This window comes from Diuraphis noxia, unplaced genomic scaffold (genome assembly GCF_037042655.1).
Source record: "Diuraphis noxia isolate RWA-SAM2 unplaced genomic scaffold, SU_Dnox_SAM2 contig0004, whole genome shotgun sequence".
In the NCBI taxonomy this organism is placed as follows: domain Eukaryota; kingdom Metazoa; phylum Arthropoda; class Insecta; order Hemiptera; family Aphididae; genus Diuraphis; species Diuraphis noxia.
The window spans coordinates 66,383,762-66,397,373 of NW_028301714.1; the positions used below are offsets into that span (position 1 = coordinate 66,383,762).

The following is a 13,612-nucleotide window of genomic DNA, read 5'->3' on the forward strand; positions in this document are numbered from 1 at the left end:
ATCAGTTTCAAATACTTTTGGAACGGCCGATTTTATTAAATTACGTTTATTGAAAGTAAAATCAGTATCGGAGAAATGTAACATACATAAATGTTTTTTGTTTAACTCTTCGAGATCAAAATCTATGAGCTTAATATTACCTGTATTTTGTAAACATATTAAAAATAAGTAATAATTAAAATAAGTAACGGGATAAATATATTATAAGGATATCGAGGAAAACAATTACCTATTTTAATTTCTTATATTTTATGTCTCATAAATCTTTTTAGTATACTATTGTACCTTTATTGTACCAATAAATGTAAATAACTTTTTTATGTGTATACATAATGTTTAGTTTATTAAATTTGCAGCAATAATATACATTTATAAAATTAAATATAAAAAATAAATTATTTAGTTTTATTTTAATAAACAATAATATTACAAGTACCTATAAACAATAAAATTAAAATTTATTTTAAATTATTTTTTTCTGATTAACTTAATAATATTGTTGAAATCTGTTTAAATAAACGTACGCTAGACGGTTCTACAAATAAAAATTATAATGATCTGAGTGTACCTACTTATTGCCAATTAAATCCTTTTAAAAAATGTTGCTATATTTTTTGTAGTTAATCGTTTTATTAAAAAGGAAATTACAGTAAAGCACAGTAAACCCCTTATCTAGGCCAACTTCATTTTAACTTAATGAATATTCAGTATAAATAAAACATCCACGTTAGGCAAAGTAATGTTAAAAATATTTTATATTAATGGTAATTTTTAGATTTTAGCTAAAGCTTTTAGTTCTGTTTCCGTAATCACATGTTTAAATTCTTTTTTTAATAAGTACCCTATATGATCATTTAAATTATTTTTAATATACTTATTCAATTAAGTTTTAAGCAATTATTTTTTCTTATATTTTATTTGAATATACTTATCTGTAGTTTTTTTTATTCATTTGTTTAAAATAATCAATTTTGTATTATTCTCTATCTCTATCACAACTCACAAGCTTGCTTAAAATAGATAGATAAAATGTTGTATAAATAATGTATAATGTTAATTTTTATTTATGAATAGAAAAAGAATATATATACCTATTGTTTATATTTTCGTACAAATATCATTTATAATTAGCGTAATGACAAACATGAAAAATTTGTCACAATTTATTACAAATCGTTACAAATTAGAAACTTTAATAATTATTTTAATTATAGGTACTTATAAAATGTATATTATTTCTACATTAAATATTACAAAGTCAATATAATTCTAGTAATACAATTTGTATTTCCAATCATGAACTTCAGTTCAAATTAATAAGAACAATTCACCAATATCAGTGTATCTAATCCGACTACTGTATTTAACAATTATTTTATGTATAAAATTAGTTAAGCTTATACCTGAATTCTGAATCCATTTTTTACATAATTCTTGGTTTTTTGGGAAACGAAATAACCTTAATCCATCATAATTCCTAGGACTTTTTCCGCATCCGTAATATGCACATACGTTCCCACTTTTCCGTGACATTTTTTTAGATTTAAAATTTCTCAATTTACAATTAAGATGATAATTAATACAATAAATAATTATTACAGTAATTATGGGAGATCTGTTCACTTTAAAGTTCGAACACAAACAAACTGTTAAATTAATATATAATATTATAATAATCAAAAATAATAAACCTAGTTTCTTACTGAATTTACCCAGTTATAAATAATCGCTGAATCAAGCTCATTAAATCTATACCATTGATTAAATATGTATATTTAATCAATGTCTATACTTTATTAATAGTGTAAAATTTATATTTAGAAAATTATAGTATAAACTTAATCAATGGTAAAACCAAAATAGTAAATACATAACAGTGCACTCAATAGTCGACCTCTCACACTGCTATAATTTCACCATTAATTATAGAACAGATTCTATCTTGACTGAGAATCGATAAAAAAATAAAAAAATATATCAAAAAAGTTGCAAAAATTTTTTATAGGCATGGCAAATTCGATCCTGGCTTCTGCGTTTTGTAATACCTGTCACTGACCATTGGACTACTAGGTAGACACCGCGCCAGGTGTCTGGCTCCCACACTACCAAATTTCTGGCTCCCATAGTCGTGATTTCAGCGCTGCCATATTTTATCATTATATGAACTATCTATGTATATTTAATCAATGTGTGTACCACGGATTAATATACTGGATACGCAACGATGCATTTTATCACTGCTTTTTTTGAGTAATTGTCCTTCTTCGACTGCGGCATGACACCTAGCGCTAATGAATGAAAATATGAACTAAGACAGTTTCACCACATGATAATTACTTATTATTGTATACCATAATATTGTATCAATATTACATTATTACATTATTCCATATTTATATTAATTATATTTTAATTTAAAAGTTAAAATTACATTTTAAAATTGTGATTTGTAAATAGTTTATAATATTTAAAATGTTTATAATGTTTATATTCTTCATATAAATATAAAAAAAAACTAAATATTAATTAAATACTACAAACAATTTTTAGAGTTTGAAAATGATTAATGAGGAACTAGTTTTGACAATTTTTTCTTCACTTTGTTCGTAGATTTTATTTTTTTATTACTCATCCAAGTTATTTTCATCCAACCAGGATTTCTGTTCTACAATTGGCACGGTACTGAACTTTTGATTTTGATTATCTTCACAACTTTTTATCAAATTTAACATTACCATTGGTACTGCACCTTTCTTTAAGCGAGGCTTTTTTAAACATATCTTGAGATATGTTAAAAGTAAAATTAATGAAATATAAAGTAATATAAAAATATACAGACTTTAATTCAATTATATAGTTAGGCAATACTTAATAGATTTATTCAAATTAGTAGTCATAGATGCATAAATCTTATAAATTGTAATGTTTAATCAATACTTACCGAGTACTTATTAGTCCCTTGTCCTGACATCCAGGTGTCAATTATATCTTCTTTAAGAAAGTGATCACCACAAATCCTTGACCTTTTATTTAAAGTCTTACCAATTACTCTTTCCCATTTTTCATGGGAGGCTATTGGAACACTAAACCTAGATTTAGAATTTCCTAAACAATTTTCAATGCAACATTTATCTAACCGAGGCGGCATGTTGATAGAAAATATATATTAGAATAAAAAATATTGGTCAGTTGCCTATTGCATAATATTATCTTTGATTTATTAGGTTATATTGTTAACACAGATTCAATTAAAATATAATCTCAAACCTTTGTGATTATTAATATATTAATCCATGATGATTATTATTATATTATGCTAATAGAGCTTACACAATACAGACTTTTTTTATAATATAATATATTACTATATATTTTCATGTGATAAAATCACGAATTAAAAATACGCGGGAATTAGTTTGTAAATACTACACACGATCGCGCTAGGAATCTTACCGCAACGTGAGAAGGTCAGTGCTTCACTTATCACAGGTTCGTTGCGTATCCAGTATATTAATCCGTGGTGTGTACTAACTGATGTACTGTAACTGTTGAATGATGCAATGTCTATGATTATTTTCACACAATATAATATGGTTTTCATTGGACATTTTATTCGCTAGGAGCGCTAGAACACCGTTGCAGCGTTCGGTTTAGAAGTCCCTTATCTCGTTGTTCGTTAACTTCCCAGTGCATAGAGTAATATTACTCTATGTCCCAGTATCACGGTCTTACATAAAACCGTGCCCAGTATAATATATATATATATATATATATATTATCACTGTCACACCGCTTATTAAATACTTATAAGCTCACTTACTATTTACCCTAAGTTATAATTTCCCATACCCATTTATTATTATTACTTATTACTTTATCATCACGTCTGTAAAAGTAGATACGATTTTTCTCACTCAACTTCGGATTCCGAGCACATGTAATATAATAACATGTTGCTTTCGGATTATTTTCTATGAACCGTCTAGAGTTTTGTTTATTTGCTTAGTACAAACGATTAAGTACAGCTGTTGTATTTTCGTTTAATAGATTGTAATATATTATACTATATTATATTTTCTTCCCTTAGCCTCTAGAAGTTTCGAATAGATAAACAATAAAACAAACAAAAAACGTATCTACTTAAAATGGATTTTTGTCACACAGATGAAGAGAAAATTGAAGAAGAGAAAAAGAGCTTTCAACGAATCATAACAGCATTCATGTTTTACAGGTAATACTGTAATATTATAATTGTAATTGTATTAACATTGATCAACAATAATTATTAAAGTATTTGGTTTACATTTGGTAACCTATTGTTTATAAGAAAAAATCATTCTTAATAGTGCTTAAAGTATATTATTTTAATACTCTACCAAGTTAACCTATTCAACTAATAATAATCTACTTTTACAGACACATTGTTTGTCTTCATGTGTACAATTTCCTGTTGCACTTAATTGGACAAAATATTTAACAGTTTGAAGTTCGACAGTATATTACTCATAATGTATGTGTCGAGGCTGCAGAAAAAAATTCAATAACTAAAACAATTTAAATTATACATTTATTACACATTTATTGTACTTGTTATCAATTTTATCTTTCCCTAGTCAAAAGTAAATTGTATCAAAATTCTAACCACAAATACTCAATAGATCTCAATTTTTTAAATTCAGTTCATTTAATTATACCTAACTAGATAAAATGAAATAATGTATTGAGTCATTTTCTTTAACACAAATTAAATATAATAATAATGAATTGTTTGGTCATATTCTCAATATTTTAAACAATTACCTTTACATTTTGTTAAATATATTAATTTCTATATTTTTTTTAAATTTTTATTATAAAATAGTATTTACATCAATTAAATTTATTAATTTTTTTTTCTTCTCAGAATTCATTCTTTGAGCAGACTCACCAAGACTATAAACTACTTGAAATCATTACCAGAACAACATCAAAGACTATTGATTAACTACAATAACAGTTTGGAAACTATACGGCATTGTATAGATTATAATTATAATGTTATATTAGAAATGATTAAAGATACTGCATATTTGTTTGAAAATCAAAATACTCCTAGTCTAGATGGTTGGGTAATGATAATCACATCAAAAAAACAAATAATTAGTTTTATGTTTCTCGTTTGTGATTTTTCATATATTTAATGTTTTTAGCATTCGACTGATGAGTACAAACCAATTGAATCTGATTTAGAAAAAGTGCAATCAACTCTTAAACAGTTTGTACGAGATTGGAGCACTGAAGGAATTGAAGAACGTAACACTTGTTACAAACCTATAATTGATGAGATTTTAAAAGAATTTCCATTAGAATCGTACGTTCTGAATAGATTTATTGATTTTTTTTTAAACATTAATTAAAACAAATAACCTTAGTGTTGTAGCATCCGAGATTAAAATTTTGGTACCTGGGGCTGGTCTTGGAAGATTGGTATTTGAAATTGCCAAATTGGGTTATACAAGTCAAGGAAATGAGTTTTCTGTGTTCATGTTAATAGCGTCAAATTTTGTGTTAAACAGGTAAACAGTCATTATTTTTTTGTAATATTTATTTTTTTTATATAACTAAATAATTTGTAGATGTCGAGGTGTTAATATTTATGTTCTTTATCCGTGGATTCATCAGTGTGACAACAATTTAGAAACTGAACATCAAATGCAATGTATTTCATTTCCTGATATTAATCCAGCTAAAGAGTTACCTCAAAATGCACATATATCAATGGCTGCTGGTGACTTTTTACAAGTATGTGGATTTTAAATTAAAAATTTTTAAAACCACATTTAATTTATTCAAATGATTTTAGGTGTACACAGATAAAGACGAATGGAATTGTATTGCTACATGTTTTTTTATTGATTGTGCCAACAATATTGTCGCATTTATTGAAACTATTTTTAAAATACTTAAACCTGGTGGCATATGGGTCAATTTAGGGCCATTACTGTATCATTATAGTAACGTGTTTGATCAAAATTCTATTGAACCAAGTTACCAAGTTATTAAAGAAGTGATTGAGGGGATTGGTTTTCGGTTTGAAGTAAGTTTGAATCTTACTCAAATCATAAAAGTTACTAAAATAATTTCCTATTTTTATAGAAAGAAATTTTAAATGTACCGACCAAGTATGCACAAAATCCTCAGTCTATGCTACAGTACGAGTACAAAAGTGTATATTTTGTGTGCCGTAAACCCAAATTTACACACGCATTAGAACCATCTGAAAATGGAATTGTCGAAACCATAGATTTTCTACTTGATGAAGAAGTCAGCTCAAAAAATTTCGGTGATGAAAATGATGATCATGATGCAGAAGATACCAATTAAAAACTAAATCAATAAAGTCTTAATTTTTTAATACTGAAATATTGTGATGATAAATAATAATATTAATATTTTAAGACAAATTACATCTATCTTTTCTTTTTTAAACACATTTTTAAATTTATGTGTATTTTGATAAACTATGACAACAATTATTAGAATCTCAATCGAAAAAACATTTGATTAATATATTTAAAATAATGTATAACATATTATATTGAAGATGAAGTACAAAATACAAATTGTGTCATTGATAAGCATTTCAGTTATTCTGAAGGTTAAGTATTTAATTTTCAACTACGCTGAGAGATTATTTATCAATTATTTATATTACATTAAAAAAATATGTTATATTTATACTTAAATTATCAATTAGTTTATAAAATAAAACTCATTACATTATAATTGTTACCTAAATACTATATAGTTATTAAAAACATTTTTTTATATATTATATACACAGAAATTGTTATAGGATAAGAACTATGTTTACAGATATTATTTCTTAAAAACAGTCTGACATTTTTTAAACTATTAATTATAATATAGGAAAATAATATTACATTATTTTAAATTATTATTTTCTGAACATACATAATTTGATTTTTAGAAAAAAAATATTTATTTTTATGCATGTAAAAAGATAAATAAAAATAAAGAGTTTTATGGAAAAGCTTTTATTTTATTTTACATGGTGATACATATATAAGTAAACAATTGAAAAATATGTAGCCTATAATATTACTGAAAATAAAACAATAAAAATATTACCAATATATTTAAAAAATATAGTTTTTATATATTATACTACTTAAAGTTTTCATCTTGATTCTGCTTTATGTTTAGGTGGCTTAAAAATTTTGATTTTTTTGCTTGATTTTTTGGTAGATTCCTGAAATGCTTTCCAACTATTTACTCTGCTTTCTCTTGACTCCTATATTTATAAATATATTTTTTAACCAAAATATTTTTTATTATATATCATATAAAAACAAATATCCCAACAATTAAATACTGAAATTTGTAATACATTATCCATTATCAGTGGTAAAACAAACCTAAAATAGCACATAAGCAAACTTACAATTTACACACCCACCCATCCATTAATGCTATTACCCATAGTACCTATACCTGAATATATCTATAAATTGTTATAAATACTAATACTAATAGGTACTTAGTTATGGTTATTCACTTTCATATTTTCACCCACGGCACCCACCCAGCCACAAACCTTAAAAAAAATCGAGAAGCATTCGCTTCTCAAAGAACCCAGTCGTTTCGTCACTGTCCATTATCATATGAATAAATACAGATGTAAAATGTTTAGAATTTTTTATATGTAACACTGTTGATATATGTATATATATTTTTTTTTTTTACTTTTGTCAGTATTATTACTTGAGTAAATTAAAGTAAATTATCAAGAATTCAAATTTGTATAAATATTTTTTAAGTTATGCACCACTTAAAGTAAAAAATAAAATAGTAAAAATATTGTTAAATTTATATCATCAATTAATTTAATATCTGCAGCTTTCATGCAGTTTAAATTTCATCAAAGAAAAATATATACCAAATATTTGATTTCTCTTTTGAGATCACTAATTCACAAAAACAAAAAATCTTTTAACACAAAAAATGCAAATTGTTAAAATATGAGTTATATCTTCTATCCATAACTTATTAGTTATTTATACAATCTATATAATAAATAATCATTAAATAAACTCACATCAAAGTTTTTTTGCCATTCTTTTGACATAGTTGCTTTTTGCTCTTCATCTATTTCTTGTTCCCGTTTCCGTTTTCTTTCTTGTAATTCTCTCGCTTCGTGATCTTTCCTTTTGCGTTCTAGATCAGCAAACAATTTACATGTTTGAACATAAATACTACGTTTCATAACAGCTGGGTCGTCTTCTTCAACTTTAGTATCTTTGCCTTCTTTTTTCAATTTTTTACGTTTCTCTACAACCATGAATTCAGTCATGTCCTTGGCTTCCTGTATGATCTCTAGACATTTTTTTCGTGATTCATCATTATCGATTGTCCGCCATGCACGGTTAACAGTCTCAAAAGCATTGTTTGCTCTTTCTAGATCATCTTGGTTTTTGTCTGGATGCACCAAAATAGACAACTAAAATAATTGTTGGTAATCAAATTTTTGCAATAAAACAAAAATTATTTATTAAAAAGTAAATAAAACTTGCTCTTTTATATTTTCTTTTTGCCTCGTCCAAAGGTGTGTCATGGTCTAGCTGGAGTACTTCATAAGGATTAAGATTGAAATATGAGGCTCCGGGGCGCAGGAGCCTATCAATCTGTTGTTTAGACGTCAACACAGAGTCACGTTTTTCTATTTCTTTTACCTGTTAATGAAACGGTGAAAAAAATATATATTTAAACAAGCCATGTATAAAAACTCACTTCTGTATAAAATTTATCGAAATTTTCGTTTTTCTTTGGCGATTCAGGTTCCGTCGACTTGCCAGCCATACCTATTACTGACGGGCCGTTAACAGTCTAAGATCTACAAAATGGAATGCCACAAATGCATAAGCTAATTTGATTTGAAAAGTAAAATTACAGATAGTACTTGAACTGTTGAACGATTGATATCTAAAAACTTTCTTCGGAGAAACACTTCCACCAGACTATTAAAAACATAATATTCTTGCAATACTTAAAATCGAGTGATCACTTACATTTAAATAACCTCTAGTTATAATAGTACCTACTATAACTAGTACAACTTTAAAGTTTGTACTTTTGTAGGCACTTGCAGGTAGTCACTACTCACTAGTCATTAATTCATTATAAAAAAAATAATAACAAATAACAATAATAAGAATTCTGAATTGTATCAATATGATTATTATTATCGTTATCAATTTATCATGATTTCAGATCCAAGAATTCAACACATCATATTTAGGTAAACGGACGCCTAGATCCACTGCACTGTAGATCCTCTGTCGTCCATTAGATCCCCAAAGTCTATTGGATCCCCGTGCCAAATAGATCACATGTCATTTAGACCCCCCAATGTCAAATAGATTCCTCGTGTCCAATAGATCCCCAGATATTATAATATACCTAATAAAAATTATAAATTTATTTATTTTTTTTAATTAAAGTGTTTCTGACATACAAGGTCATCGAACTTATTGATATAATAAAAAATGTTTTAACATCATTAAGGGCCGGTTTCACCACTACTTTAAACTACGATTAAGGTAAACCGGGGTTTAATCGGCCGAATTTGGCCGGTTAAATAACTGTTATCAGTCGATTAAGCGTAATCGACGTTAAAAGTATTAATTGGTGAAAGCGGCCCTAAGTTGTTAAGCGTAAATTAATACAATATATACAGTAAATTACAGTAAACTACAAATATGAATAAATAAATAATAAAATATGACATCATAATAATTAGTTAATCTAAGTGTTTTTTTTTTTTTTTTTTTTGTAAATCTTATTGGTGTTGAGGAAGGGCATCATGAGGACGTCCGCGCTTGAGACGCCGGAGGGTAGGCTTATCGCTGAGTTTGAAATATTTTGCACCTTTGGCGTTGTTTAGTTGGCTAAAAAAATTTATCGAGAGATACTGTGTGTAGGATTTAACCATCGGGAGTCTGAGGTCTGTATGAAGTGCTTCGTTTCTGACGAACCACGGCGCGTTGGATATTATGCGTAGAATCTTGGACTGGAAGGCTTGAATTTTATTTATGTGAGTTTTGGCACAGTTGCCCCAGATGGGAGCAGCATAGAGTATTAATGGTCGTAGAATTTGCTTATAAAGAAGCATGGAGCACTTCCAGCTTAATGCGGTTTGACGGTTGATTAAGGGATAAAGAATTTTGAGTCGTTGCAGGTAGCCTTGTTGGAGTTTCGAAGAAATGTGAGGGTTCCAAATTAATTTTTTATCTAAGATAACACCTAGATATTTTATAGTTGGAGACCAGGATGTGTATTCGCCATTAAATACTAGAGAGGGAGGGGTATTGGGGCGACGAAGTGTAAATAATAATGCAGTACTTTTTGAGGGGTTTGAGATTTCCATTAATAAAAATTATAAATTATAATATTATTAGACGATTAAATAATTTGACTAGGTATATATAACTTATATATATAATTTAAAATTTAACTAAAAATATAAAACTAAATGCATATTGCATCAATATAAAACATAAATAATGTATCATAATATAATTTATAATATAAGCCTTATGGTATGAGATATAGCTAATAAAAAATTTGGTAGATCACGCTGCTCATCTCTATATTCTTCACATATTTTTTCATATTTAGTAATTTGTTTATCCGTACTCAAAACTGCTGGACACTTTAATGAAGACATTTTTGAACATCGCCATTTAATTAATTCACTAGTTTCATAGTGTAACGTATACATATGACCATCAAGACAAATTTTTTTATTTTTTTTGTTAGATTTAATTATTTCCATTGTTTCTGGTAAAATAAGAGAACAGTCGAGAACACAGCATAACAAGGCGTACTAACATATTATAGCAAAATTCCAATATAATATTATTGTTGATATTTTATCAATTATTGAAAACCCGAAAATCTAAATGACCTATTTATCAATCATTATAAGATAAGTTTGAAATATGATTTTGACATTTTTATTATAGTCCCACATATATAGGAGGTATTTAATCGCAAATAATCACTTGATTAGTGTCTCGTGGTTTCGAGTCGGTCGTCGGGGAAAGCCGCACGAGTTTCGACGAGCATCCACAGTTTATAAAGGAAGACAGGCTTTAACACAATAATAATAAATCACAATTACATATTATCCAAGGTTTTAATTAAATTGTTTTTAAATAGGCAACTATAGGAACCTTTTTTAAATAGTTTGCTAGTACCAAATGATTTAAAAAAATAATCATTAGGCTTCTCACTGATTAAATAAAGTTAGTTGAGTTTTAAATATTTTTGAAAAAACAAAAATGGGTTTTGCTTTTGCTTTTTTTTTCATTTGCTTTTTTTTGCTTTTGTTTTTTTTTCACTGCTTTTTTTCCGTTGCTTTTTTTTCAATTGCCTTTTTTTCCCATTACCCATTAAGACACATATTCTAATCTATCCCAAGCGCGTAGCCAGGGGGGTGTTACAGGTGTAATAACACCCCCCCCCCTCAGCCGTGGTATACTTAATATTTTTTTATCAAGATAAAGATGCATCATAAGCACGAATTATCTTCAATCGTGATTTACACTTATTTATCAAAATTAAGTATATTAGTTTATATTACGATAGCAATAATGTAAAGCACTAAAGCCGGGATCCGGCATTAATTACTATTTTTGACCGTTCTGTTTCGTTTTATCGATTGCTCGTTTCGCACGATTTAATATATATTTTTATGCAGCGTGTAAGAAAACGTTAACAATATAATAATTATTGATTATCATGATGAACTATCGTCTATCGTATACCTACGTAAAGTTATCAATTTTGTGTTTATAATATTTTCAATTAATTTTGAATAACATCCCCCCCCCCCTTAGAAATTTCTAGCTACGCGCCTGATCTACCCCATGCACGTTCAATAAAAATATAGGTAGTTAACTTTATAATTAGTAATTAAACTAGTTATTTAATATATAAAATTGTTACGAGTCGAATTGTATTCACAATCATCTAGACTACAGATTGTAATTATCAAATACAAAATTTGTCAAAAAATTTAAAATTTAAAAAATTAAATGTAAGTTTTATTCAAATCTGCCCCACTCTCCCTACCTACACAGTATTTTTAATATAGATAATATTACGTGGTATGTTTCTACAGAACAATACTATAGTCGTTAACAACCTATTTAGGTATATATTGTTATATAGGTACCTACTATTTACTAACATGGACGTATTTATTATCATATAGTATATTATAGCCTATAGGAGTGGTTGGGTTTGGAAGTTCAACACCTCCCACTCTGAAAATAAAAGTATAATCATAGTATAAGGTCTATGGTTTGCTCAGAATAGGTGAAATTTCATATAATATTCTGTGCTAAATGTTGTGATTTCATTTATGACATTTATGTACCAACAGATTAATATGTAACGAGGCTAAATGGATTTGATTGAACTTCTGTTTTTCATTAAAAATAAAAATAATGTAAAATGTGTCGCTTGTTTGGAGGTTTGCAAAACTTAAATCCACCCGTGATTTTAGCCTTCAGGGCCTCAGCTCGCCCCCACTAATAATTAAAATTTACAATCAATGGTTTTGTATTATATTTGTTGGAGTTAGAAGAATGCGCCACAACCGCCTGTATGGCTGTATTGTCTCCATATTACTAACCCATACGTGACATATTTTACGTTCTGAATATTCGATTCAACTCTGTCATGGTTAATATTGGAGCAAATAACCTTTCATCAAATTTAGAAGTAATAATTTCATCTGGTGAACCTCATAGGACTTTTTTATATTTTAATTTTAAAACAGGTAATGAGTTTATACAATTCACTTTAATAACTTTAATATTAATCAGAGCTAAATCGATTATTATATACAATTTCTCATGATACGCATTTCAGTCTTGACGGTTTTTATTTTTCGTTCTGTTTTACCGCACTTTTGACAACCGTCCACCACCCAAAGTACCAATTATATTCACTTTCATACCAAAGAAAATACTGTTAAAGACAACTGAAGCATTTTTACTGTCCCAAAAGGTGATGGCATACACAAAATAAAAATGAAAACCCACATCATTGTTTAATAAATATATTCATTTAGGTTTCTAAACAAAAGTATATCACATAAGATTACTTAATTATTTTTAATTCTTGAAATCGAAAGTTAGCACACTTGAAGAGTGAACTCTTTTAACTTGTTTAGAAATAAATACTTAAGTGTACTCTATTTAAATCAAGAACGGTAGTCGGCATCCAAATTGTGAGCAGGGGTGTCGCTATCTTCCATAATACTGGCTTAACGTGTCTGAAAATGTGTCAGACCGCCGTGGATGAAAATTCATCTCTGCAGATTACTGTTTTTTATTTTGATTAGAGTATAGATAACCAGACAGGGAGCAGTGATGTTAAATATTAATTCTAGAGAACTAGAGTAGAGTAGAAACTAGTAAATACTTCATTGTGTTCTTGGTAAATACAAATGTTTATAATGTTCATATACTTATCAAAATTAGCATTTAGAAATATTAACATTTCTAATTAATTTAAAATAAATACATAAATGAAAAACACA

The 13,612-nt window shown here is 27.4% G+C and overlaps 3 protein-coding genes across 5 annotated transcripts; 1 reads left to right on the plus strand and 2 right to left on the minus strand.

Annotated features, from left to right (window-relative positions):
* Positions 1-2,262: 2,262 nt before the first annotated feature.
* On the minus strand, positions 2,263-3,148 carry LOC149056380 (uncharacterized). The gene is made up of 2 exons (XM_089225350.1): positions 2,942-3,148; positions 2,263-2,780 (listed from the first exon to the last, which is right to left on the minus strand). The coding sequence occupies exons 1-2, from the start codon at positions 3,146-3,148 to the stop codon at positions 2,625-2,627; spliced, it is 363 nt and encodes a 120-aa protein (XP_089081476.1). The 3' UTR covers positions 2,263-2,624.
* Positions 3,149-3,840: 692 nt separating this feature from the next.
* LOC107169046 (carnosine N-methyltransferase unmet) lies at positions 3,841-6,468 on the plus strand. Of its 3 annotated transcripts, none has more exons than XM_015518653.2 (8): positions 3,841-4,019; positions 4,088-4,231; positions 4,904-5,108; positions 5,190-5,350; positions 5,412-5,555; positions 5,616-5,781; positions 5,843-6,076; positions 6,136-6,468. In XM_015518653.2, exons 2-8 carry the CDS (start codon positions 4,146-4,148, stop codon positions 6,361-6,363), a joined length of 1,224 nt encoding a protein of 407 aa, XP_015374139.2. In that variant the 5' UTR covers positions 3,841-4,019; positions 4,088-4,145; the 3' UTR covers positions 6,364-6,468. The 3 variants fall into 3 exon arrangements, with proteins under 3 accessions (XP_015374139.2, XP_015374138.2, XP_015374141.2); XM_015518655.2 differs by adding an exon at positions 4,417-4,510 and having other exon boundaries at positions 3,844-4,231; XM_015518652.2 differs by having other exon boundaries at positions 3,841-4,231.
* Positions 6,469-7,021: 553 nt separating this feature from the next.
* Positions 7,022-9,215, minus strand: LOC107171619 (dnaJ homolog subfamily C member 8). The gene is made up of 5 exons (XM_089225349.1): positions 8,960-9,215; positions 8,791-8,893; positions 8,574-8,732; positions 8,099-8,500; positions 7,022-7,294 (listed from the first exon to the last, which is right to left on the minus strand). The coding sequence occupies exons 2-5, from the start codon at positions 8,857-8,859 to the stop codon at positions 7,181-7,183; spliced, it is 744 nt and encodes a 247-aa protein (XP_089081475.1). The 5' UTR covers positions 8,860-8,893; positions 8,960-9,215; the 3' UTR covers positions 7,022-7,180.
* Between the last annotated feature and the right edge of the window lie 4,397 nt (positions 9,216-13,612).